Source organism: Osmerus mordax, chromosome 5 (assembly GCF_038355195.1).
Source record: "Osmerus mordax isolate fOsmMor3 chromosome 5, fOsmMor3.pri, whole genome shotgun sequence".
Lineage (NCBI taxonomy): Eukaryota > Metazoa > Chordata > Actinopteri > Osmeriformes > Osmeridae > Osmerus > Osmerus mordax.
Window position 1 is genome coordinate 3,330,211 of NC_090054.1, and position 27,778 is coordinate 3,357,988.

At 51.7% G+C, this 27,778-nt stretch overlaps 1 protein-coding gene across 1 annotated transcript in view; it reads right to left on the minus strand.

Moving 5' to 3' along the window:
• Window positions 1–7,640: 7,640 nt before the first annotated feature.
• lmbrd1 (LMBR1 domain containing 1) overlaps window positions 7,641–27,778 on the minus strand; it is a 71,132-nt gene continuing 50,994 nt past the window's right edge. Inside the window, 2 exon segments of the mRNA XM_067236473.1 lie at window positions 7,641–7,805; window positions 10,800–10,891. Coding sequence (XP_067092574.1) covers window positions 7,695–7,805; window positions 10,800–10,891 — 203 coding nt within the window. The 3' untranslated portion in view covers window positions 7,641–7,694.

Consider the following 27,778-nt stretch of genomic DNA (forward strand, 5'->3'; position numbering starts at 1 on the left):
CGGTAGTGTTCAGGTCTACAGTGAGGTGAGACAGACAGGGGGTAGTGTTCAGGTCTACAGTGAGGTGAGACAGACAGGCGGTAGTGTTCAGGTCTACAGTGAGGTGAGACAGACAGGAGGTAGTGTCCAGGTCTACAGTGAGGTGAGACAGACAAGCGGTAGTGTTCAGGTCTACAGTGAGGTGAGACAGACAGGGGATAGTGTTCAGGTCTACAGTGAGGTGAGACAGACAGGGGGTAGTGTTCAGGTCTACAGTGAGGTGAGACAGACAGGGGGTAGTGTTCAGGTCTACAGTGAGGTGAGACAGACAGGGGGTAGTGTCCAGGTCTACAGTGAGGTGAGACAGACAGGGGGTAGTGTTCAGGTCTACAGTGAGGTGAGACAGACAGGGGGTAGTGTTCAGGTCTACAGTGAGGTGAGACAGACAGGCGGTAGTGTTCAGGTCTACAGTGAGGTGAGACAGACAGGGGGTAGTGTTCAGGTCTACAGTGAGGTGAGACAGACAGGGGGTAGTGTTCAGGTCTACAGTGAGGTGAGACAGACAGGAGGTAGTGTCCAGGTCTACAGTGAGGTGAGACAGACAGGCGGTAGTGTTCAGGTCTACAGTGAGGTGAGACAGACAGGGGGTAGTGTCCAGGTCTACAGTGAGGTGAGACAGACAGGCGGTAGTGTTCAGGTCTACAGTGAGGTGAGACAGACAGGCGGTAGTGTTCAGGTCTACAGTGAGGTGAGACAGACAGGGGGTAGTGTTGAGGTCTACAGTGAGGTGAGACAGACAGGGGGTAGTGTTCAGGTCTACAGTGAGGTGAGACAGACAGGGGGTAGTGTTCAGGTCTACAGTGAGGTGAGACAGACAGGGGGTAGTGTTCAGGTCTACAGTGAGGTGAGACAGACAGGGGGTAGTGTTCAGGTCTACAGTGAGGTGAGACAGACAGGGGGTAGTGTTCAGGTCTACAGTGAGGTGAGACAGACAGGAGGTAGTGTCCAGGTCTACAGTGAGGTGAGACAGACAGGCGGTAGTGTTCAGGTCTACAGTGAGGTGAGACAGACAGGGGGTAGTGTCCAGGTCTACAGTGAGGTGAGACAGACAGGCGGTAGTGTTCAGGTCTACAGTGAGGTGAGACAGACAGGCGGTAGTGTTCAGGTCTACAGTGAGGTGAGACAGACAGGGGGTAGTGTTGAGGTCTACAGTGAGGTGAGACAGACAGGGGGTAGTGTTCAGGTCTACAGTGAGGTGAGACAGACAGGGGGTAGTGTTCAGGTCTACAGTGAGGTGAGACAGACAGGGGGTAGTGTTCAGGTCTACAGTGAGGTGAGACAGACAGGCGGTAGTGTTCAGGTCTACAGTGAGGTGAGACAGACAGGGGGTAGTGTTAAGGTCTACAGTGAGGTGAGACAGACAGGCGGTAGTGTTCAGGTCTACAGTGAGGTGAGACAGACAGGCGGTAGTGTTCAGGTCTACAGTGAGGTGAGACAGACAGGGGGTAGTGTTCAGGTCTACAGTGAGGTGAGACAGACAGGGGGTAGTGTTCAGCACCCTGGACAGCTCCCTGCTGCTGACTAGCAAAATTTACATTACATTTAGCAGACGCTCTTATCCAGAGCGACTTACAGTAAGTACAGGGACATTCCCCCCGAGGCAAGTAGGGTGAAGTGCCTTGCCCAAGGACACAACGTCATTTTGCACGGCTGGGAATCAAACTGGCAACCATCAGATTACTAGCCCGATTCCCTCACCGCTCAGCCATCTGACTCCCTCCCTAACCCTAACCTTAAAATGCAGCTGCAAAACTAAACTAACCCCCCCCCTCTAATCTAACCCCTCCCCCTTAACCCCCCCCAAACTAATCCCTCCCCCTGAAACCAACCAACCCCTCTTAATGACCCCACCAAACACACCCCTCCACTTTAAGCAACCCCCCTCCCATTTATACCCCCCCCCCCTTAAACTGACCCCCTCCCTCATCCCAACCCCCCCCCCCCCCCCCACCCCCTCTTTAACCAACCCGTAGGCCCATAGCAGAACCATAGACTCCAAGACCAATGTGTTGTATTGCAAACAAGTGTTATTATTACCTCCCTCTGAGTCTTCCTGTCTGAACCTTGTCTGTTTCACATCACTGAACCAAATCTTGAGTGCACGACCACGCTCTGAACCAAACCTTGAGTGCACGACCACGCTCTGAACCAAACCTTGACTGCACGACCACGCTCTGAACCAAACCTTGAGTGCACGACCACACTCTGAACCAAACCTTGAGTGCACGACCACGCTCTGAACCAAACCTTGACTGCACGACCACGCTCTGAACCAAACCTTGACTGCACGACCACGCTCTGAACCGAACTACGCATTTACCGCCTGACATGATCAGAACCCTTTCATTCCAAGAGTGCAGGAAATATTGCTGTGTCTCTTTAAATCAAAATGGGTGGCCATCCGAACACGCGCTGGCTGGTTGGTTTGTTGAAGGGAGCAGGATTACAATTGCGCCTGGCGCCTGGCTGATTCACCTGTGCCACTTGGCACCGACGCTCGTTTCATGATCCAGTTGGCCAGATGGTACCTCTTAACTTCAAAGTAACCTGTTTACAGACATGGGCTCCATCCCACTGGCTCCTCTCTGTGTTCCTGGTGAATAGCAAGCTCACAGGTCCTTGCAGCCACAGCCTTCTTCTTCCTCATAACACACGCACACATCAACATACTGTACTCATACAGCACCACTGACATGTTGCATACAGCAGTACTCTTAATATTCACATTAACATCAAAACACAAACTGTCCGCGTGGAAAGTGGTACTTTTTTCCCCTTCCGATCCAAGTTTGACAAACATTCTGTTTACAGACTGCAAATGGGCATTCAAGTGTTCACCAATGGCAAGCTGTCTGAAGTTGCTCCTATTTCCATCACCTCAATCAGCGTGGCGCTGAGCTGATGCACTCACCAATCAGCTGGCCAACTTCTCAGCAACAGTGTGTCAGCCACTGACTTGATTGGCTGAGTGGTTTGTCAACCACTGAGAAGATTTGTTTAGTTTTTGGAGGATAAGGAAGGCAGTGGTTGGGTCTCAGGCAGTTTGAAATCTAGATCGGTTCATAAAACAGTCAATAAGCATGTCCATCATGTAGCCCATGTGAGTATTCAAGCAGCTACTATGATTCAACTTGAGGGTGAATGATATCCTTTTGTACAGTGTGACATAAACTGGGAAATGCTTAGTCATGAACATGTAAAGGCCTTGGTCATGGGCTCTCGTGGCCCAGTGCGGTGTGTTTGTGGTGCTCCACAGTCCTGATGGAGTCAGGGAAGGCTGACAGCTTGTCAGAGCGGGCCGAGAGGGTCGAGTCTGAGAGCAACTCTAACATGTCCCACAGGAAGCCAAGGGCAGGGAGGGCAGGGTGTTTTTGTTTGTTAGTGTGTGTGTTTGTTAGTGTGTGTGTTTGTTAGTGTGTATTTGTTTGTGTCTGTAAACACCCATCGTTCTGTCTCAACATTGACCCTTGTAAACACATCAGGAGAAGAATGCAGTAACAACAGAGCTACCAGAGTCACATGGTCGCCTGTCAATCGGACCCAGCACCCTGAAGGGACCTTCAGCTTCCCAAGCTTGTCACCATGGTCCCAGGGTGGAGACCTCCTACAGCCTACCCAGCCTGTCACCATGGAGACCTCCTACAGCCTGGGGCTTAGGGCAGCAGTGAAGGCCCTGTTGTTCATTGTGGACAGTGTTGTTAGCTGCGGAGGGTGTACTCAGATTACTGTATCGGTTGTACTAATCCCCCCTGGTCCTAAGCCCTCCTCCACCCTCGACTATGACTCATTCCACAATAGCAGCGAACAAAAGAGAAGCAAGGATGTACCAAGTCTTGGTCAGCCGTTGTGTATTTCGAGTTAAAAGACCGGTGCGAGTGTTTGTGATCCGTGTGTGTGGTTATGTGGATGTGTTGATTTCTGTGCCTGGTGAAAGGCTCCCGCCCTGGGCGGCATCCATGCAGCAGCACACACAGCTCTCCTCTCTCTGGGAGACAGTTGATGTGTGCAGAGGTCACTGCAGTAATGGTCTGGACTGGTCCGTCTTTCCCTCTGGCTTCCTCTCCTCTTCTGCTTCTCCCCCAACCCCTCTCTCCTCCCCATGCCTCTCTCTCCTCTCCTCTCTTTCCTCCCCACGCCTCTCTCTCCTCCCCACACCTCTCTCCTCTCCTCTCTTTCCTTCCCACGCCTCTCTCTCCTCTCCTCTCTCCTCCCCACGCCTCTCTCTCCTCTTTCCTCCCCACGCCTCTCTCTCCTCTTTCCTCCCCACGCCTCTCTCTCCTCTTTCCTCCCCACGCCTCTCTCTCCTCTCCTGTATTTCCTCCCCACGCCTCTCTCCTCTCCTCTCTTTCCTCCCCACGCCTCTCTCTCTCCTTCCCACTCCTCTCTCTCCTCTCCTCTCTCCTCCCCACGCCTCTCTCTCCTCTCTCCTCCCCACTCCTCTCTCCTCCCCACGCCTCTCTCTCTCCTCTCTCCTCCCCACGCCTCTCTCTCCTCTCCTCTCTCCTCCCCACTCCTCTCTCTTCTCTTTCCTCCCCACACCTCTCTCTCCTCTCCTCTCTTTCCTCCCCACACCTCTCTCTCCTCTCCTCTCTTTCCTCCCCATTCCTCTCTCTCTCATCTCCTCTCTTTCCTCCCCACGCCTCTCTTTCTCCTCTCCTCTCTCCTCCCCACGCCTCTCTCCTCTCTTTCCTCCCCACGCCTCTCTTTCTCCTTCCCACTCCTCTCTCTCCTCTCCTCTCTCCTCCCCACGCCTCTCTCTCCTCTCTCCTCCCCACTCCTCTCTCCTCCCCACGCCTCTCTCTCTCCTCTCTCCTCCCCACGCCTCTCTCTCCTCTCCTCCCCACTCCTCTCTCTTCTCTTTCCTCCCCACACCTCTCTCTCCTCTCCTCTCTTTCCTCCCCACACCTCTCTCTCCTCTCCTCTCTTTCCTCCCCATTCCTCTCTCTCTCATCTCCTCTCTTTCCTCCCCACGCCTCTCTTTCTCCTCTCCTCTCTCCTCCCCACGCCTCTCTCCTCTCTTTCCTCCCCACGCCTCTCTTTCTCCTCTCCTCTCTCCTCCCCACGCCTCTCTCCTCTCTCTCCTCCCCACGCCTCTCTCTCTCCTCTCTTTTCTCCCCACTCCTCTCCTCTTCTGCTTCTCCCCCACGCCCACTTTTTCCTCCCCCCCTCTCTCTCCTATCCTTACCCATCTCCCCCCTCTCTCTCTCTCCCCTCCGTCCAGCCCTCTCCAGCCCCCTCTCTCTCCACGGGGCTTCAATACCACGGAGCTGTCAGTCACAGACGCCTCCTAGCTGTCCTCTGAGACCATCACACTGGGGTTCTAGAATCTTCATCAGAACTCTAAATGATCTGCTGTCAGAGATAATTCCACCCCAGTTTCCAGGAGCCCTGGCAGGTCAGCGGTGTCAGCAGCAGGAAGAGGAGCAGAGCCCGGAAGAGCCATCTTCAGACGAGCAGCAAATAGCGGCATGGGAAATCATCAGCTTCAACCTGCTGTTTACGTACACATGTTCACCCTCCTCCTTTACTTTAATTGCAAACTAACTGCGCGTCATCGTAGCAGACTGCAGTGTGGCTTCCTGTAAGACAGTGAGTGTAGGCTTTGAGAATGCCAACTCATGTGAAACCAATAGCCGTCCAGCTAGCCCGTCCAGCTAGCCCGTCCAGCTAGCCCGTCCAGCTAGCCCGCCCAGCTAGCCCGTCCAGCTAGCCCGTCCAGCTAGCCCGCGACAGCTAGTCCGCGACAGCTAGCCCGTCCAGCTAGCCCGCGACAGCTAGCCCGTCCAGCTAGCCCGCGACAGCTTAGCTCCTTACAGACGTCCATGAAATAACAGTCCATTTCTTCCCAGGTCAGTGGAGCTAAAGACCGGGCCTTTCGTGTGGCTGCACAGCTCTTTCACAGCCTGGCGATCTGATAACAAACCTGTCACACCCCTGCAGTAGGCACGTCAAGCTAACCGGCTCCAGCTCAATAACCAGCATCCCACTGATTACCACTGACATCAGCGTTCAAAGGGAACTCATGACTTCCTTTTGTGTGTGTTCAAGCGGCATGACTGTGCCCCGTCAATTATACCGCTGATCAGTTACAGTGCATAGGCAGACCAAACAGTACACAGTAGGTACTGTAGTAACTGTACTAGTAATGAAGCTTAGCGCAAGTTCAGTCAGGCAAGACCAAACTCTGCACGCTCGGGCCACGCACCATTATGTCTCACTACTCACTCCCCACGCTCTCTCCTTTCCCTCCACCTCAATGCCTGGGCTGTCATCGGGATTCTATCAATTAGTTCAGTGACCTCCCTTCTCCGCTAGCTTATCAAACCGCTGCCGTGCCTTTAAATAAGTTTCTCTTCCTGTTTAGTTTGTCCATGCTAGCACTGTGAGCGACCCTCCACCTCCCCGTCGCCACCCTGTCGCTCTGTCTCTTCTGCCTGGGTGGTCGGCTGCCGCCACTGCCTGGACTCTATGGGGGATGATTCTTCTGCTGCAGGACCGACGCAAATTTATCATTATTTCCCTGTGGGGTCTAAGCGCCAAACACCTGTTGTTAAATCCATCATCTTTTGTCAAATAAATATCACTTTACTCATCCCAGGTCTCTCCTGATTGAATTGTAGTAGTTGTACTGTAGTATTGTAGTTGTAGTACCACTGCAGTACAGTGAAGTGTGTATTGAGGTATTGTACATAGTGTTCTGTTGCATGTCCAGCAGATATTTTTGTTGTTTCTATAAAAGCAACAATAGGTAACAAATTCAGAATTTATTCAATATAAATAAGGGACACTGTCAGTAGTAGTCAAATTACATCATGCTCAGTAATAGTTAGAAAGACAACATATCAATCGAACAATAGAGGCCAGGTATCCTGAGACAAAAAAAGCTAAACCATGGTAACTACAGCAACAGAATCATAGCAAACCATATGTTATACACAGCACAAAAGGGAACCATATGTTACATTGTATTTTTAAATATGTGGAAGGGTGATATATGTGCAGTTGTCAGTGATGGAGTTCGGATAGGTAGATTATAAACTACCTCATGCATTTAGCTGGCACAGAGCAGATGAAAGAGGAAATCCATCATTCAATCAAATCTAAGCATATGGTTCCTGTTTGCAAAGATCAGGACATCACTCCATGAGCCATATTTAATTACTCAGCAGACCCATGCTCTAGTTGTCATTGTGCACAGACAGTTTCTCTTCCAGATTCAGATCTTATTTGCTCGTCTTGTCCCTTCATATCCTCAGCACTGGCAAATCAATCAGTGACAATCTAAACAACATTAAAGCTGTGTGCAAGACAACTTCTATCTGAGGCAGACTTTAGGACCCAGCAGGGATTCCTACAGCGTCCACATCACAGGGCGCAGCAGGTACAGATACACCTGACCAACTAGGGCGGGACAAACTCAACACAACTGAACAACTAGTACGTTTGGCTATAGCAACGTCTGCAATAACAAAGAAAAAAGTAAAAGTTGAAATCAGTCATTTATATACTGCATTTTCATATTGTTTCTTAAATAAACATATACCAACATTTTGGAAACCATCTTAAAAGTACCAGCATGTTATGATATCTTCCCCCCACCCCCCCCCCCCCCTCCCTCCCCTCTCCGCGGGCAGGCTGTCCCTGTGTGCAGCAGGTCAGTGGGCATAGTCATCGTCACTCATGTCCGAGTCGTCTGCCTCCACCTCGCCCTCAATCACGGACTTCTTGCCCTTGCAGCACGACACCAGTAGGCCGAGCAGGAACACCTGTGTGTGTGTGTGTGTGTGTGTGTTAATTGTGGGAGAATGTCAGAGATTAATACAATTGTAAATCAAATGAATTTTAAACAAACATCACAAATTGTGCTTGGATGTCCCTGTAGCACACGACAGATGACTACATTAGACACCATCTTCTAATAAGGGTCACCAAAACCACAACCACCCCTAAAGTAGAGCCCTATGAAATCCCCCCACCCCTTTTAAATCAACCCATTTTTGTCATAACTGTTTTTCCAATTTCCATACTAACACATTGTCCGACATGTTAAGTCAATTTAATCAATTGAAGAAACATCTGATGCCCAACATACACACATATTAGATCCCTGTAATCAAAACATCGGATTTCCTGCATGTCCTCCACAACAGTGCTAGAGGCCCAGACATGCTACAGTCTTTAGATGCTATTTAGAAAGCACTGAAGGCCGATGATAACAGCCTGTTCAGATGATGTTTACTTCCCGCCTGCTTTGATCCGTTGCCTGAAATATGGGGTAGTCGTGTGCTCTTCTGATAACAGCAGGACGGTACACTGTTGTTGATTACAGGTCTACTCATGTTAGTCAGTCCAGTTACATGCAGTAACTATATTATATACTGTTCGGGGACATTGGTCTTTGTCTATTAATATTAGTAATTATAGGAACAGGTCTATTAAATATGGCATATTTAAGCTATATCACACGAGGGGAGAGCTGTTATATTGAATAACCACAGACCTTCAGCCAAGTTGTGATAACGGACAGGTAATAAACGACAACAAATTATGACTTCCTTATTTATTTGATCCTTTAATTGGCTCCGGCAACACAACTGGACTTGGATAGGACTGTTGCCAAGCAACACCAAAAAAAATGCTGCACACAAGCGACTGGCCGTCCTGTAGGTTTTCACATTACTGTTCCTTCATCAGGGGAATCGTTAGACCCTTTTTACTGGGGCACATATGCCCCAGTATAAATCTGCTGTGCCTCAGTAAAATCAAAAGTTTGAGTTTTAACAATTTACTCAGTGCATTAATTTAGATTGATAATCCCAGAAAAAATAAACGCAGTATCCCAATCAACGCTTGTAAAATCAAAGCAGTTTAACCAAAAACACAAACCGATGCCCACAGAATTCCATGTCAGCGCGCTCTTCTGAGCTTGCCAAATAGCCCCTGCAGCACGGACACAGAAGTCCAGGTGTCGGACTCGGCACACAAGTCGAGACAAATTGAGATAGGCTAAGAAAACACTACAAAAATAAAGATAGTTTCTAAATGATAGGCCTACTGATCATCTTACTTTGACTAAAACATAAAAACAATATTACATGAAGATCAAAAGAACTGTATTTGCGCTCAAATGAATGCGAAAAAGAACTGTGCGCTCGCATTAACTATTGATGTCCTTGACAAAGTTGATATCAAACTTGCGTCCCTGAACGGTTGTGCAGTGGGTTAAACAAGGGGAGTTTCTATAGCCGAGTAGTGCATTGTGCGCAGCAAGCTTGGAAGAAAAGAAAGGGATATGAATAAGGACCTCTGCCCCAGTAGAGCTTTATGTCTAGCAAAACCCATGTCCTTCATCCTCTCCTGATGACCATTCATTATTCAAATGTTATTTGTGGATTATGTTCATCTTTGCGGTGCAAAGTTTGTTACAATCTAAGACAGATACGATAGTTAATTTAATTAAAGGTTATAAGAACATCTGTATAGTGGAGTGATTTGCAGTTGAAAGACCCAGGGATGGTCCATGAGTACTACATCATTACTTATGGATTGGTTCTTGTCCAATCAAATGATCTGGTCAAAACTTACTGTTGTATAAAGGAACATAAGCATGTGAAATATTGTTCAGGAAAATTCTGTAAGTCTATTAATATTGTTCCTTACTGAAATATACTGTATGTCTTCAATATTGCTCACAACAGGAACATACTGTAGGTCGCTTTCATATTACATATTATTAATTCCAGGAACATAGGCCTCTTATATTGTTCATTCCAGAAACATAGGTTTATTAAATTGTGTCCCTTCCAGAAACATAGGTTTATTAAATTGTGTCCCTTCCAGAAACATAGGTTTATTAAATTGTGTCCAAAAAAACAATTATGAACAATCAATGACGGTCATTCCAGGAACATAGGTCTATTATTACACTAACATTCTATAGGTTTCATACATATTGTTTGTTACAGTAACATAGGTTCCTTAATTAGGATTCCTCTGTCAGGAGGAACCCTAATGGTTTTGTTGGTATTATCATTAGTAAACTACTATCTCATGATCTCATGGGTAAAAACTACATTTGCCACATTGATACAACATGCCATGACTAACTCCCACACCAAGAATGGCCCACATCAGACCTTGTTTTTCAAAGTGATGGCCATGATGGATTTTCCTGTACAGTGACAATTTTGGAAAACCGTAGGTCCAATTGACTTGACATTTTGTACAGATGTTTAGAATGGATGTCTTTCCATTAGTTACGTAGGACAAATTAATACAATCCAAATGGCTGAGAGGGGTGTCATATGGAAATGTGTACATTCCCTCGCTTTCTTTGTGTCAAAAAATCAAATGTAACTTTGACTGATAGGCTTCAAGATGACAGTGAAGAACTGTGCCAAATTTAACCTAGATATGTCACAATATGACTGAATGACAGCAGTTTTTTTTTCTGACAGAAAGACCGTTTTTTGGTCTTCTGGTCGATGCTCCGGTTGCAAAACATAGCAATGAGTGTGTGGTCAGGTGTGTGTGTGGTCAGCTGTGTGTGTGCTCAGCTGTGTGTGGTCAGGTGTGTGTGTGTTCAGGTGTGTGTGCGCGCTCAGGTGTGTGAGTGGTCAGGTGTGTGTGTGTTCAGGTGTGTGTGGTCAGGTGTGTGTGTGTACTCAGCTGTGTGTGTACTCAGCTGTGTGTGTGGTCAGGTGTGTGTGTGCTCAGGTGTGTGCCTGTGGCCAGATGTGTGGGGTGAATGTCAGACTCACCCCGATAAAGACCCAGTTTCCGAAGTAGTAGATGGTGCTGAAGAACCAGAACTTGTGGAGGAAGAGATAGGACCTGGTCATGGTGCACTGGTCTGGGACACACAAACACATCAATATTTATGTTACTGTTGTCATGGTAACCAGTCACCGGTGAACTTCTTTTAGGACATATGACCGTGTCCTGTCCTACACTCTCCAACCTCCAGGGTACCCCAGCTGGACAGCCTTATAGGCAGCCTCCACATGGTGCCATTACTAGACATTCCCTTGAGAACAGGAGTCCCAGAAATTAATTCCAGCTCTGCAGCATCTGGCTGAATCACAGTGCTAATGGAACAACTAATGGGAAATGAGCAGAGCAATCACACAAGAAAGAAAAGAGGAAGGAGGGGGAGAGTAAAGAAATGACTAAATATAAAAGAAGAAGCATCGAGGGCCGAAAGGGGAGGAAGCCTGAGGCTGGTCCCTGACTCCTCCTGACTCCTCCTGACTCCTCCTTACCCATCCTGGATCCTCCTGACTCCTCCTGACTCCCCCTGACTCCTCCTGGATCCTCCTGACTCCTCCTTACCCATCCTGACTCCTCCTGACTCCTCCTGACTCCTCCTTACCCATCCTGGATCCTCCTGACTCCTCCTGACTCCCCCTGACTCCTCCTGGATCCTCCTGACTCCTCCTTACCCATCCTGACTCCTCCTGACTCCTCCTGGATCCTCCTGACTCCTCCTTACCCATCCTGACTCCTCCTGACTCCTCCTGGATCCTCCTGACTCCTCCTTACCCATCCTGACTCCTCCTGACTCCTCCTGGATCCTCCTGACTCCCCCTGACTCCTCCTGGATCCTCCTGACTCCTCCTTACCCATCCTGACTCCCCCTGACTCCTCCTGACTCCTACTGGATCCTCCTGACTCCTCCTGACTCCTCCTGGATCCTCCTGACTCCTCCTTACCCATCCTGGATCCTCCTGACTCCTCCTGACTCCCCCTGACTCCTCCTGGATCCTCCTGACTCCTCCTTACCCATCCTGACTCCTCCTGACTCCTCCTGGATCCTCCTGACTCCTCCTTACCCATCCTGACTCCTCCTGACTCCTCCTGGATCCTCCTGACTCCTCATTACCCATCCTGACTCCTCCTGACTCCTCCTGGATCCTCCTGACTCCCCCTGACTCCTCCTGGATCCTCCTGACTCCTCCTTACCCATCCTGACTCCCCCTGACTCCTCCTGACTCCTACTGGATCCTCCTGACTCCTCCTGACTCCTCCTGGATCCTCCTGACTCCTCCTTACCCATCCTGGATCCTCCTGACTCCTCCTGACTCCCCCTGACTCCTCCCTACCCATCCTGGATCCTCCTGACTCCTCCTTACCCATCCTGACTCCTCCTGGATCCTCCTGACTCCCCCTGACTCCTCCTAACCCATCCTGACTCCCCCTGACTCCTCCCTACCCATCCTGACTCCTCCTGACTCCCCCTGACTCCCCCTGACTCATCCTAACCCATCCTGACTCCTCCTAACCCATCCTGACTCCCCCTGACTCCTCCAAACCCATCCTGACTCCTCCTAACCCATCCTGACTCCTCCTAACCCATCCTGACTCCCACTGACTCCCTCTGACTCCCCCTGACTCCCTGGACCTGCCAGGAGATCAGGAGGCTGTCTTCCGCTCCGGCAGTGAAGCCATGGCTGCAGCCAGAGCAGACCTCAACTGTGGTCCAGATCTGCAGGTCTGTGTGTGGCTAACGTGTTAGAGCAGAGCTGGGCTCGCCAAGCGCCTGCTAGCTAGAGCAGATTGCAGAGTAAACACCAGTAATATGTTTGTGATGCAGAATCTAGATTAACGTTGGGTGTTGTGTTACATTTCATCTATATTTAGGATAAGAGCTGACTGTGTCTGAATCATAGCTCCTGGCTGGGGGCAGCATGCAGCTACATATTCCATCAGAGATAAATAAGGAACAGCCCAGGCTCATTCTGGGTTCACACCAAACTGTGTTTGGAAAAAGAACACAAACATTTTGCGCCTCAGCACCAAAGCTTTATCCCAAGCACTCTTTTCGAATTTTTTCTTGGGACTTTAGGAGAGGTTAAAAACATACTTGAACATGCAGTTGTAAAGGTACGGCTTCAACTACAAACAATTGTGACACATCAGTTTCCTGTGCAGGGCCTCTCCAGTCCCCAGCAGGGCCTCTCCAGTCCCCAGCAGGGCCCTCTCTGTCAGGGTCCAGCCGGCGGCAGCTCGGAGCCAGCAGGGTGCGGATGGTGATATGGGATGGTGATATGGTGATATGGGATGGTGATATGGTGATATGGGATGGTGATATGGGATGGTGATATGGGATGGTGATATGGTGATATGGGATGGTGATATGGGATGGTGATATGTTGATATGGGATGGTGATATGGTGATATGGGATGGTGATATGGGATGGTGAAAAGGGATGTTGATATGGTGATTAGAGCCCGACCGATAAAGGATTTTTAAGGCCGATACCGATACAAATATTTGGTGATTTAAAAATCTGATATTCTGATATCGGCCGATATAAAAAAATATTTAAAAAATCCAGAAACGCGTAACAAAATAAATTGATTTCCCTAACAGTAGTTATTTGTAGTTTACATTTAGTCACTTTTAGCAGAAGTTCTTATCCAGAGCGACTAAGTACAGGGACATTCCCCCGAGGCAAATAGGGTTAAGTGCCTTCCCAAGGACACAACGTCATTTGACATAGCCGGGAATCGAACCAGCAACCTTCTGATTAATATGCCGATTAATTATCCCTAACTGCTCAGCCATCTGACTCCTGTTATTATTCCCTCACTAAAATAATATGTTAATGCAGTTTCTGATAAATAAAATGTATAAAAATTGAAACTTAAGATATGTAACTTAAAGACCTTTGAACAAAAACACAATAAAAAACATTAATATTCATTTATCGGCCATTATAAATGCCGATACCGATAGTTTGGAAAATGCCCAATATCGGCCGATAATATCGGCCCGCCGATATATCGGTCAGGCTCTAATGGTGATATGGGATGGTGATCTGGGATGGTGATATGGTGATATGGGATGGTGATATAGGATGGTGATGAGGTGATATAGGATGGTGATATGGAATGGTGATATGGTGATATAGGATGGTGATATGGGGTGGTGATATGGGATGCTGACCTGCCTTGTTTTCACCCCACTGACCTGCCTCACCTTTAACCTCTGACCTGCCTCATCTTCACCCTCTGACCTGCCTCACCTTCACCCCACTGACCTGCCTCTCCTTCAGACCCCTGACCTGCCTCACCTTTAACCTCTGATATGCCTCACCTTCAGACCACTGACCTGCCTCACCTTCAGACCACTGACCTGCCTTATCTTCACCCTTTGACCTGCCTCACCTTCACCCCTCTGACTTGCCTCACCTTCAGACCATTGACCTGCCACACTTTTACCCTACTGATGTTCCTCACCTTCATTCCACTGACCTGCCTCACCTTCAGACCACTGACCTTCCTCACCTTCAGACCACTGACCTGCCTCACTTTTACCCTACTGACCTGTCTCACCTTCAGACCACTGACCTGCCTCACCTTCATTCCACTGACCTGCCTCACCTTCAGACCACTGACCTGCCTCACCTTCAGACCACTGACCTGCCTCACCTTCATTCCACTGACCTGCCTCACCTTCAGACCACTGACCTGCCTCACCTTCATTCCACTGACCTGCCTCACCTTCAGACCACTGACCTGCCTCACCTTCAGACCACTGACCTGCCTCACCTTCAGACCCCCCCCCCCCTTCACCAGAGCAGAAATCCAAGCTCACGGGCAGCTAAGTGCAAAAACGCTCTTACCTTTCCCTTTAAAGACATATGTGCATACGTATAGACGAACAGAACACAAGCTGTGTAAGCTGTCTAAACCCTTCCTTTGAATACCTCTCTAACTAAAAGCATTCTGACATACCTCCCTGCCCTGACGCCAGTCCTGCATTCACAGTCCCGAGAGCCACTGAAGCATTTTACATCCACAAGCTACTAAGAGAAACCTGTTGATCACTGGGCAGGCATAACTCTTTACTGTCAAGGCGATGATGTCAAACTGAAGAGCTGTGAAGCGCAACATGAATAATGTGTCCAACTTGTTCCTTTATTCACCACAGCCCTTTATACAAATTAAAATCCCTTGTAACTTCAAGTGAAAGTATGTCGACGAAGCAGACATCATGTCAACTGAAACAACAACAAACAACGAGCTTTCTATGTAGCATGCCAGACACTGTGCTATTAGTCTAATCATTCTTTAACCATCTGCTGAGTTGTAACACTGTGAAAACTACGGATAGACTGTTTTCAGAGCCAAAGCCGGGTCTAGGAAGAGAACTGAAGACGGATGGGGAGAGGGGAGGAGTGTGGAGAGGAGGAGAGTGGAGGAGAGAAAGAAGAGAAAGAAGAGAGGTGTATGTAGAGGAGAAAGAGAGGAGAAGAGAGAGGAGAGGAGTGTGGAGAGGAGAGAGAGGAGAAGAGAGAGGAGAGGAGTGTGGAGAGGAGAGAGAGAGGAGAGGAGTGTGAAGAGGAGAGAGAGAGGAGAGTGGATGAGGAGAGGAGTGTGGGGAGGAGTGGATGAGGAGAGGAGGAGAGAGAGAGGAGTGTGGACAGGAAAGAGAAAGGAGAGAGGAGAGGACTGTGGAGAGGAGAGAAATAGCAGTGTAGAGAGGAGGAGAAGCTCCTGTTCAGAAAATAGAAACAGGTGAGGGATACTGTTGGTACTGATTCAAATCAAACTGTATTCGTATAGGCAAGGTCACAAAGAGCTTTCTTCCAGCTGACCACTGCGACCGACACACCACCACCCTCAGCAGCTCCCTGGACCTCAGACCGACACCCCACCACCCTCAGCAGCTCCCTGGACCTCAGACCGACCGACACACCACCACCCTCAGCACCTCCCTGGACCTCAGACCGACACCCCACCACCCTCAGCAGCTCCCTGGACCTCAGACCGACACCCCACCACCCTCAGCACCTCCCTGGACCTCAGACCGACCGACACACCACCACCCTCAGCACCTCCCTGGACCTCAGACCGACCGACACACCACCACCCTCAGCACCTCCCTGGACCTCAGACCGACACCCCACCACCCTCAGCAGCTCCCTGGACCTCAGACCGACACCCCACCACCCTCAGCACCTCCCTGGACCTCAGACCGACCGACACACCACCACCCTCAGCAGCACCCTGGACCTCAGACCGACCGACACACCACCACCCCGAGGCTGTTGTTATGGTACGTAGTATTGATACAATCTAATAAAAACCCACTCTGGGGCTTTTATTAGATTAACTGTGTGAGGAAGCCACTGATGAACTGAATAAATGGTCGACGTGGAAGACTGTAGCTATTAACTTAATAGGAGCCATAATTGAATGGGTGGTCATGATGACCTCAGAGAGATGGGGCTTGCTGGTCATTGCTCATCTTTACACATTCAGTCTGCTGGGCGACAGAGACCAATCGTCTTGGAAACCAGAGAGACCCGTCACCCCTTGGAGTCCAGAGAGACCCGTCGCCATGGAGACCAGAGAGACCCGTCGCCATGGAGACCAGAGAGACCCGTTGCCATGGAGACCAGAGAGACCCGTCGCCACGGAGACCAGAGAGACCCGTCGCCATGGAGACCAGAGAGACCCGTCGCCATGGAGACTAATCAAACCTCTCTTCCTGGAGACCAGAGACCATGCCATGCTCTCATGGCAGGATGGGAGTGCTACTATATAATACCCAGTATAAGGCTCCACATAGAAGCACCAGCAGGACAGCTCAGTAGCAGCAGGGGCCAGCTGCACGTGTTTGACTTCAACATAACTTTACACTTATATGTACCTGTTGCATGAAGCTTCCCTATGAGAGACTTATGCAAGACTGAGATAGCCAGTCGCGCAATGCATTATGGGTTTTGTATGCATTTTTCATGATTCTTAATTGAACCCCAACGATACTTCCATTTATCAACAACTTCAATGCACGCAGATGGCTAGCGTCAATGGCTTGTCATCTAGTCACTTATTTAGCTAAGAAAATGTCACTTTAGCTGAACAGTGGGCCCCAGGTAAAAATGTCTGCAGATAAATTAACAAACGTAAGTCCTTGTGTAAAAAAACAATGCTAAGATAATGACGTAGATCGTTGACATAGCAACACAGCTCTTACATCAGGCTTAGCCAGGGGGAGAGGTTGATTATTAAATGTTACATCGCCTAATAAGACGTGCAGAACACTTTCAAACCCTTAACTGTAACCGAAACATTTCCAGAAGGCCGTATGGAATGCCATATGGAACACTCTGGAACCCAACCTAGCCAGTAGAGAGAGGTGTCAGACCTGGACATGCTGAGGGCTTCCAGGGGTGGTGTGGGGAAATATCCCTGTTCAGACATGCTGCTCGACAGCTCAGATGGGTTCCTCTCTCTCTCTTCGTGAGAGGGAGGAACACAAGCCATCAAGGAAGACACCCCCAACTGACTGCAACACTCTTTCAAACTTGACTGGAAAACCCTTGGAGCTTGTAGTAATATAGACGTCTCGCAAAAACATGACTTTTGATCAGAGGTGTCATATTTCATTGTTCCCTCCCCTCTTCCTCGCTATCTCGCTCAGAGAAGCAGCCAGGTATGGCTCGCGCTGAGCTCTGGGGGGCACGACGACGACTGGGTAGCTGATTGCAGATTGCCACACCAGCCCATCTCTGAGGAAATGAGCAGACGCAGCGCATGACTGACATCTCCCTTTGTTGTTTCATTCAAAGAGCATCCCTCTGAGCATCCCTCTGACACAATTACAACTGATGCTTGCTGGGATAATGTCAGGGAAGAGGGGGGGGGGAAGAGGATGGAGGGAAGGGACAAAGAGGAGGAGAGGAAGGAGGGAAGTGGAGGGAAGGAGTTGTCTCCTCTGCAGGGTCCTGAATCGAGTCTTCTTCCCCTGTCTGTCTGAGACCATACTGCACAGGAAGCCACTGCAGCCTGTTGCTTAGGAGCAGAAGGCTTTTACATTTGGAGAAGGTGTCCTATTATCATCACCTTAACGCTCCACACATCTACCGCCTGGCTAAATGTCACCCATCGACTGAGTGACAGCCATGCGGAGCAGTCTGCCAGTCCAACTCAAGTACAGCTCCGGAGAACAGTTTTGGATGGAGGGTAGGAGAGATGGTGGGTGGGAGAGATAGAGGGTGAAAGAGATGAAGTGACAGACTACTGTGTATCTGTTGGAGTGACAGCTGGAAGCCTCACACACACACACACACACACACACACACACACACACACACACACACACACACACACACACACACACACACACACACACACACACACACACACACAGGCTTAACTCAGGCCCAGTGATCAACTCCACAGTAATACTTTCCTATCAGAAGGTTACAATCCCCCCAAAATGACAATTCCCCCCCCACACACACGGCCCGAGGTCCCTCATCGCACCCTGATAGCTCCCATACACCCTCATCAGATCCAGACCCCAGATTAGACCCATAGGAGAAGAGAGGGGAGAGGGAGGAGGAGAGAAGGAAAAGAAGAGAGGGAAGAGGAGAGAGAGGAGGAGAAGAGAGGTAGGAGGAGAGAGAGGAGGCGAAGAGAGGGAGGAGAGAGGAGGAGAAGAGAGGGAGAAGGAGAGAGAGGAGGAGCAGAGAGGGAGGAGGAGAGAGAGGAGAGAGAGGAAGAGGAGGAAAGAGGGAGGAGGAGAAGAGAGGGAGGAGGAGAGAGAGGAGAAGAGAGGGAGGAGGAGAGACAGTAGGAGAGAGAGGAGGAGAAGAGAGGGAGGAGGAGAGAGAGGAGAAGAGAGAGGAAGAGGAGGAGAGGGGGAGGAGGACAGAGGAGAAGAGAGGGAGGAGGAGAGAGAGGAAGAGAAGAGAGGGAGGGCGGAGGAGAGAGAGGAGAAGAGAGGGAGGAGGAGAGAGAGGAGGAGAGAGAGGAAGAGGAGGAGAGAGGAGAGAGAGGAGGAGAGAAGGAAGAGAAGAGAGGGAGGAGGAGAGACAGGAAGAGGAGGAGAGCGGAAGAAGAGAGATGAGGAGAGAGGGAGGAGAGAGAGAGGAGAAAGAAGGTGAATCTGGGTGAATGAGTAATCAAAATCAAATCAAATCAAATTTATTTGTATAGCCCTTTTTACAAGCAATGTCACAGAGGGCTTCACATACGCCTATAGAACTACCCCTCAGCTGACCTCAACCCTCAAGTAATGTTTTGATAACGACCTCAGACTAACTGATGAAGCAGACAGCCTCTTCCCACCTTCCTTCCCCCCACCGCTTTCCTCATTACACCACAGTGACCCACCGGCCAATCAGCCAGCAGCTTGACCTATGCCCTGCCCGCCTGCGCCCCACCTGTCCGTCAACCCACGTTGCCAAGGCAGCGGAGGCAGAGCGTGTCACAGCTGGCAGGGCCTGATCTGGAGGACTGGGGCGTGGTTGTAGGAGGACTCAGCGAGGGCTAGCATGAGCATGTGGGCCCTGGAGGCAGCCCTAGCCATGGCTAGGGAAGGCCCTAACCCAACCATAACCCTAACCCAACCCAAATGTGTTCTCAGCTCGTTTTCTGGTATACCTCGAGCCCAAGGTGTGTCCATATCCGGGGTCCAAATCTGGGCTCCCCTGTAGCTCACTGGGTAGACCTCGTACCATATGGGCTGAGGCCCTAACGAAGCACACAGGTTCGATTCCGGCTCGGTGCATTCCTGCATGTCCTCCCCTCTCTCCCCTGCATTTCTTGTCTAACTCAAACTGTCGCTGTCCAAGAAAAATGCAAAGGCCAGAAAACAAAAAGATATGTCCAAATCGATCCAGGCTTTCGACCTTATGCACTCACAAACTAAGAATGCTTTATTATCACACTGCAAATGTGAATGCTCTAATACTAGGTCACAATTGAAGTATGCTTCAATATCAAGGCAAAAATCAGGTAAACTTTTATATTAGATCACAAACAGAGTTGTGTGAGCTGCCAGAAGGTGACCATCTGGTACCCCCCCCCACCCCCCCCCCACCCCTCCCCCCCTCTCACCAGTTATGTGGCTGTGCCCTTTAACAAGCAGACCTGGGTGACATACGGGGTGAAATTAGGTGACATTGTTGTCCAGAAGGGCCCTTCAACTTGTCCAAACACTAGACCCAAGTCTCTTATTAAGCCTCTCAAACGTCTTATTCTGCTGGAGGTTCATTGACAGCATTCCAGACTGTCAGGAAAGATAAACAACTAGATCCTGGAGCATCCTGGAGCATCCTGACCACAGACGGAACACAATGGCTCCTCTTCAGCTCTCAGATCAGCCTTCCAGAACGTTCTGTCAGCACACCCTGTTTCTACGCAGGTAGACAATGTCCCGCGTCTGAAACCGCATGTCGCCCTGGGCTCAGCACAGAGAACACAACCATGTCATGTCGCCCTGGGCTCAGCACAGAGAACACAACCATGTCATGTCGCCCTGGGCTCAGCACAGAGAACACAACCAAGTCATGTCGCCCTGGGCTCAGCACAGAGAACACAACCATGTCATGTCGCCCTGGGCTCAGCACAGAGAACACAACCATGTCATGTTGCCCTGGGCTCAGCACAGAGAACACAACCATGTCATGTCGCCCTGGGCTCAGCACAGAGAACACAACCATGTCATGTCGCCCTGGGCTCAGCACAGAGAACACAACCGATAGATCCATTCATCCCACTTATCCTGCTTCCAGAGAGGAGCACACCCAACCGGCCCGTCGCTATGGAAACACCTCAGGGCCTGCGACGGAGACGTCAGAGAGCGATAAGAAGAGAGTGAGAGAGAAACATGACCTTTGAGCTCTCCTGGAACCACTGGACGTTCCAGCGGCAGGTCCTGGAGATCGAACAGGAGTGTGATGAGGACCAGAGGACGGAGCGAAGAGGGGAACTCAAGGTGAAGAGGAAGAGGGGCGGAGAGGAGCGGGCGGGATGGAGGACGCTAACAAAGAAAATGACCATGGAAACACAAATGGCCAATAGGCTACAGTGAGGAAGTACTTTCTCTCCTTTCTCTCTCCACAAGATCTCCAGGCAGAAACCTTCATCAACAGCAGATGACACACAACCCTGGTTAGACCTCCCTCAACCGTGGTTAAACCACACCACCCCCCTCCAACCCTGGTTAAACCTCACCATCCCCCTCCAACCCTGGTTAAACCACACCATCCCCCTCCAACCCTGGTTAAACCACACCATCCCCCTCCAACCCTGGTTAAACCACACCATCCCCCTCCAACCGTGGTTAAACCACACCATCCCCCTCCAACCCTGGTTAAACCACACCATCCCCCTCCAACCGTGGTTAAACCACACCATCCCCCTCCAACCCTGGTTAAACCACACCATCCCCCTCCAACCCTGGTTAAACCACACCATCCCCCTCCAACCCTGGTTAAACCACACCATCCCCCTCCAACCCTGGTTAAACCACACCATCCCCCTCCAACCCTGGTTAAACCACACCATCCCCCTCCAACCCTGGTTAAACCACACCATCCCCCTCCAACCCTGGTTAAACCACACCATCCCCCTCCAACCCTGGTTAAACCACACCACCCCCCTCCAACCCTGGTTAAACCACACCACCCCCCTCCAACCCTGGTTAAACCACACCATCCCCCTCCAACCCTGGTTAAACCACACCATCCCCCTCCAACCCTGGTTAAACCACACCATCCCCCTCCAACCCTGGTTAAACCACACCATCCCCCTCCAACCGTGGTTAAACCACACCATCCCCCTCCAACCCTGGTTAAACCACACCATCCCCCTCCAACCCTGGTTAAACCACACCATCCCCCTCCAACCCTGGTTAAACCACACCATCCCCCTCCAACCCTGGTTAAACCACACCATCCCCCTCCAACCCTGGTTAAACCACACCATCCCCCTCCAACCCTGGTTAAACCACACCACCCCCCTCCAACCCTGGTTAAACCAGCCCATCCCCCTCCAACCCTGGTTAAACCACACCACCCCCCTCCAACCCTGGTTAAACCACACCATCCCCCTCCAACCCTGGTTAAACCACACCATCCCCCTCCAACCCTGGTTAAACCACACCATCCCCCTCCAACCCTGGTTAAACCACACCATCCCCCTCCAACCGTGGTTAAACCACACCATCCCCCTCCAACCCTGGTTAAACCACACCATCCCCCTCCAACCCTGGTTAAACCACACCATCCCCCTCCAACCCTGGTTAAACCACACCATCCCCCTCCAACCCTGGTTAAACCACACCATCCCCCTCCAACCCTGGTTAAACCACACCATCCCCCTCCAACCCTGGTTAAACCACACCACCCCCCTCCAACCCTGGTTAAACCACACCATCCCCCTCCAACCCTGGTTAAACCACACCATCCCCCTCCAACCCTGGTTAAACCACACCATCCCCCTCCAACCCTGGTTAAACCACACCATCCCCCTCCAACCGTGGTTAAACCACACCATCCCCCTCCAACCCTGGTTAAACCACACCATCCCCCTCCAACCCTGGTTAAACCACACCATCCCCCTCCAACCCTGGTTAAACCACACCATCCCCCTCCAACCCTGGTTAAACCACACCATCCCCCTCCAACCCTGGTTAAACCACACCATCCCCCTCCAACCCTGGTTAAACCACACCATCCCCCTCCAACCCTGGTTAAACCACACCATCCCCCTCCAACCCTGGTTAAACCACACCACCCCCCTCCAACCCTGGTTAAACCACACCACCCCCCTCCAACCCTGGTTAAACCACACCATCCCCCTCCAACCCTGGTTAAACCACACCATCCCCCTCCAACCCTGGTTAAACCACACCATCCCCCTCCAACCCTGGTTAAACCACACCATCCCCCTCCAACCGTGGTTAAACCACACCATCCCCCTCCAACCCTGGTTAAACCACACCATCCCCCTCCAACCCTGGTTAAACCACACCATCCCCCTCCAACCCTGGTTAAACCACACCATCCCCCTCCAACCCTGGTTAAACCACACCATCCCCCTCCAACCCTGGTTAAACCACACCATCCCCCTCCAACCCTGGTTAAACCACACCACCCCCCTCCAACCCTGGTTAAACCAGCCCATCCCCCTCCAACCCTGGTTAAACCACACCACCCCCCTCCAACCCTGGTTAAACCACACCATCCCCCTCCAACCCTGGTTAAACCACACCATCCCCCTCCAACCCTGGTTAAACCACACCATCCCCCTCCAACCCTGGTTAAACCACACCATCCCCCTCCAACCGTGGTTAAACCACACCATCCCCCTCCAACCCTGGTTAAACCACACCATCCCCCTCCAACCCTGGTTAAACCACACCATCCCCCTCCAACCCTGGTTAAACCACACCATCCCCCTCCAACCCTGGTTAAACCACACCATCCCCCTCCAACCCTGGTTAAACCACACCATCCCCCTCCAACCCTGGTTAAACCACACCACCCCCCTCCAACCCTGGTTAAACCACACCATCCCCCTCCAACCCTGGTTAAACCACACCATCCCCCTCCAACCCTGGTTAAACCACACCATCCCCCTCCAACCCTGGTTAAACCACACCATCCCCCTCCAACCCTGGTTAAACCACACCATCCCCCTCCAACCCTGGTTAAACCACACCATCCCCCTCCAACCCTGGTTAAACCACACCATCCCCCTCCAACCCTGGTTAAACCACACCATCCCCCTCCAACCCTGGTTAAACCAGCCCATCCCCCTCCAACCCTGGTTAAACCACACCACCCCCCTCCAACCCTGGTTAAACCACACCATCCCCCTCCAACCGTGGTTAAACCACACCATCCCCCTCCAACCCTGGTTAAACCACACCATCCCCCTCCAACCGTGGTTAAACCACACCATCCCCCTCCAACCCTGGTTAAACCACACCATCCCCCTCCAACCCTGGTTAAACCACACCATCCCCCTCAACCCTGGTTAAACCACACCATCCCCCTCAACCCTGGTTAAACCACACCATCCCCCTCCAACCCTGGTTAAACCACACCATCCCCCTCAACCCTGGTTAAACCACACCATCCCCCTCAACCCTGGTTAAACCACACCATCCCCCTCCAACCCTGGTTAAACCACACCACCCCCCTCCAACCCTGGTTAAACCAGCCCATCCCCCTCCAACCCTGGTTAAACCACACCACCCCCCTCCAACCCTGGTTAAACCACACCATCCCCCTCCAACCCTGGTTAAACCACACCATCCCCCTCCAACCCTGGTTAAACCACACCATCCCCCTCCAACCCTGGTTAAACCACACCATCCCCCTCCAACCGTGGTTAAACCACACCATCCCCCTCCAACCCTGGTTAAACCACACCATCCCCCTCCAACCCTGGTTAAACCACACCATCCCCCTCCAACCCTGGTTAAACCACACCATCCCCCTCCAACCCTGGTTAAACCACACCATCCCCCTCCAACCCTGGTTAAACCACACCATCCCCCTCCAACCCTGGTTAAACCACACCACCCCCCTCCAACCCTGGTTAAACCACACCATCCCCCTCCAACCCTGGTTAAACCACACCATCCCCCTCCAACCCTGGTTAAACCACACCATCCCCCTCCAACCCTGGTTAAACCACACCATCCCCCTCCAACCCTGGTTAAACCACACCATCCCCCTCCAACCCTGGTTAAACCACACCATCCCCCTCCAACCCTGGTTAAACCACACCATCCCCCTCCAACCCTGGTTAAACCACACCACCCCCCTCCAACCCTGGTTAAACCAGCCCATCCCCCTCCAACCCTGGTTAAACCACACCACCCCCCTCCAACCCTGGTTAAACCACACCATCCCCCTCCAACCGTGGTTAAACCACACCATCCCCCTCCAACCCTGGTTAAACCACACCATCCCCCCTCCAACCGTGGTTAAACCACACCATCCCCCCTCCAACCCTGGTTAAACCACACCATCCCCCTCCAACCCTGGTTAAACCACACCATCCCCCTCCAACCCTGGTTAAACCACACCATCCCCCTCCAACCCTGGTTAAACCACACCATCCCCCTCCAACCCTGGTTAAACCACACCATCCCCCTCCAACCCTGGTTAAACCACACCATCCCCCTCCAACCCTGGTTAAACCACACCACCCCCCTCCAACCCTGGTTAAACCAGCCCATCCCCCTCCAACCCTGGTTAAACCACACCACCCCCCTCCAACCCTGGTTAAACCACACCATCCCCCCTCCAACCCTGGTTAAACCACACCATCCCCCTCCAACCCTGGTTAAACCACACCATCCCCCTCCAACCGTGGTTAAACCACACCATCCCCCTCCAACCCTGGTTAAACCACACCATCCCCCTCCAACCCTGGTTAAACCACACCATCCCCCTCCAACCCTGGTTAAACCACACCATCCCCCTCCAACCCTGGTTAAACCACACCATCCCCCTCCAACCCTGGTTAAACCACACCATCCCCCTCCAACCCTGGTTAAACCACACCACCCCCCTCCAACCCTGGTTAAACCAGCCCATCCCCCTCCAACCCTGGTTAAACCACACCACCCCCCTCCAACCCTGGTTAAACCACACCATCCCCCTCCAACCCTGGTTAAACCACACCATCCCCCTCCAACCCTGGTTAAACCACACCATCCCCCTCCAACCCTGGTTAAACCACACCATCCCCCTCCAACCGTGGTTAAACCACACCATCCCCCTCCAACCCTGGTTAAACCACACCATCCCCCTCCAACCCTGGTTAAACCACACCATCCCCCTCCAACCCTGGTTAAACCACACCATCCCCCTCCAACCCTGGTTAAACCACACCATCCCCCTCCAACCCTGGTTAAACCACACCATCCCCCTCCAACCCTGGTTAAACCACACCACCCCCCTCCAACCCTGGTTAAACCACACCATCCCCCTCCAACCCTGGTTAAACCACACCATCCCCCTCCAACCCTGGTTAAACCACACCATCCCCCTCCAACCCTGGTTAAACCACACCATCCCCCTCCAACCCTGGTTAAACCACACCATCCCCCTCCAACCCTGGTTAAACCACACCATCCCCCTCCAACCCTGGTTAAACCACACCATCCCCCTCCAACCCTGGTTAAACCACACCATCCCCCTCCAACCCTGGTTAAACCACACCATCCCCCTCCAACCCTGGTTAAACCAGCCCATCCCCCTCCAACCCTGGTTAAACCACACCACCCCCCTCCAACCCTGGTTAAACCACACCATCCCCCTCCAACCGTGGTTAAACCACACCATCCCCCTCCAACCCTGGTTAAACCACACCATCCCCCTCCAACCGTGGTTAAACCACACCATCCCCCTCCAACCCTGGTTAAACCACACCATCCCCCTCCAACCCTGGTTAAACCACACCATCCCCCTCAACCCTGGTTAAACCACACCATCCCCCTCAACCCTGGTTAAACCACACCATCCCCCTCCAACCCTGGTTAAACCACACCATCCCCCTCAACCCTGGTTAAACCACACCATCCCCCTCAACCCTGGTTAAACCACACCATCCCCCTCCAACCCTGGTTAAACCACACCACCCCCCTCCAACCCTGGTTAAACCAGCCCATCCCCCTCCAACCCTGGTTAAACCACACCACCCCCCTCCAACCCTGGTTAAACCACACCATCCCCCTCCAACCCTGGTTAAACCACACCATCCCCCTCCAACCCTGGTTAAACCACACCATCCCCCTCCAACCCTGGTTAAACCACACCATCCCCCTCCAACCGTGGTTAAACCACACCATCCCCCTCCAACCCTGGTTAAACCACACCATCCCCCTCCAACCCTGGTTAAACCACACCATCCCCCTCCAACCCTGGTTAAACCACACCATCCCCCTCCAACCCTGGTTAAACCACACCACCCCCCTCCAACCCTGGTTAAACCAGCCCATCCCCCTCCAACCCTGGTTAAACCACACCACCCCCCTCCAACCCTGGTTAAACCACACCATCCCCCTCCAACCGTGGTTAAACCACACCATCCCCCTCCAACCCTGGTTAAACCACACCATCCCCCTCCAACCGTGGTTAAACCACACCATCCCCCTCCAACCCTGGTTAAACCACACCATCCCCCTCCAACCCTGGTTAAACCACACCATCCCCCTCCAACCCTGGTTAAACCACACCATCCCCCTCCAACCCTGGTTAAACCACACCATCCCCCTCCAACCCTGGTTAAACCACACCATCCCCCTCCAACCCTGGTTAAACCACACCATCCCCCTCCAACCCTGGTTAAACCACACCATCCCCCTCCAACCCTGGTTAAACCACACCACCCCCCTCCAACCCTGGTTAAACCAGCCCATCCCCCTCCAACCCTGGTTAAACCACACCACCCCCCTCCAACCCTGGTTAAACCACACCATCCCCCTCCAACCCTGGTTAAACCACACCATCCCCCTCCAACCGTGGTTAAACCACACCATCCCCCTCCAACCGTGGTTAAACCACACCACCCCCCTCCAACCCTGGTTAAACCACACCATCCCCCTCCAACCCTGGTTAAACCACACCATCCCCCTCCAACCCTGGTTAAACCACACCATCCCCCTCCAACCCTGGTTAAACCACACCATCCCCCTCCAACCCTGGTTAAACCACACCATCCCCCTCCAACCCTGGTTAAACCACACCATCCCCCTCCAACCCTGGTTAAACCACACCATCCCCCTCCAACCCTGGTTAAACCAGCCCATCTCTGCCCGGCCCTGCCAGCACCATGTATTGAGGTCTTTGTTCCATGTGTTGTCTCTGCTGGACACTTCCTCCTCGGCACCTGCCTGCCTGGGAAACGGCTGCTATGCAAGCAGGGGGCCGCCGCCAAATCAGCCCAGCCAACCACAGGCCAAGACACTAAGCTG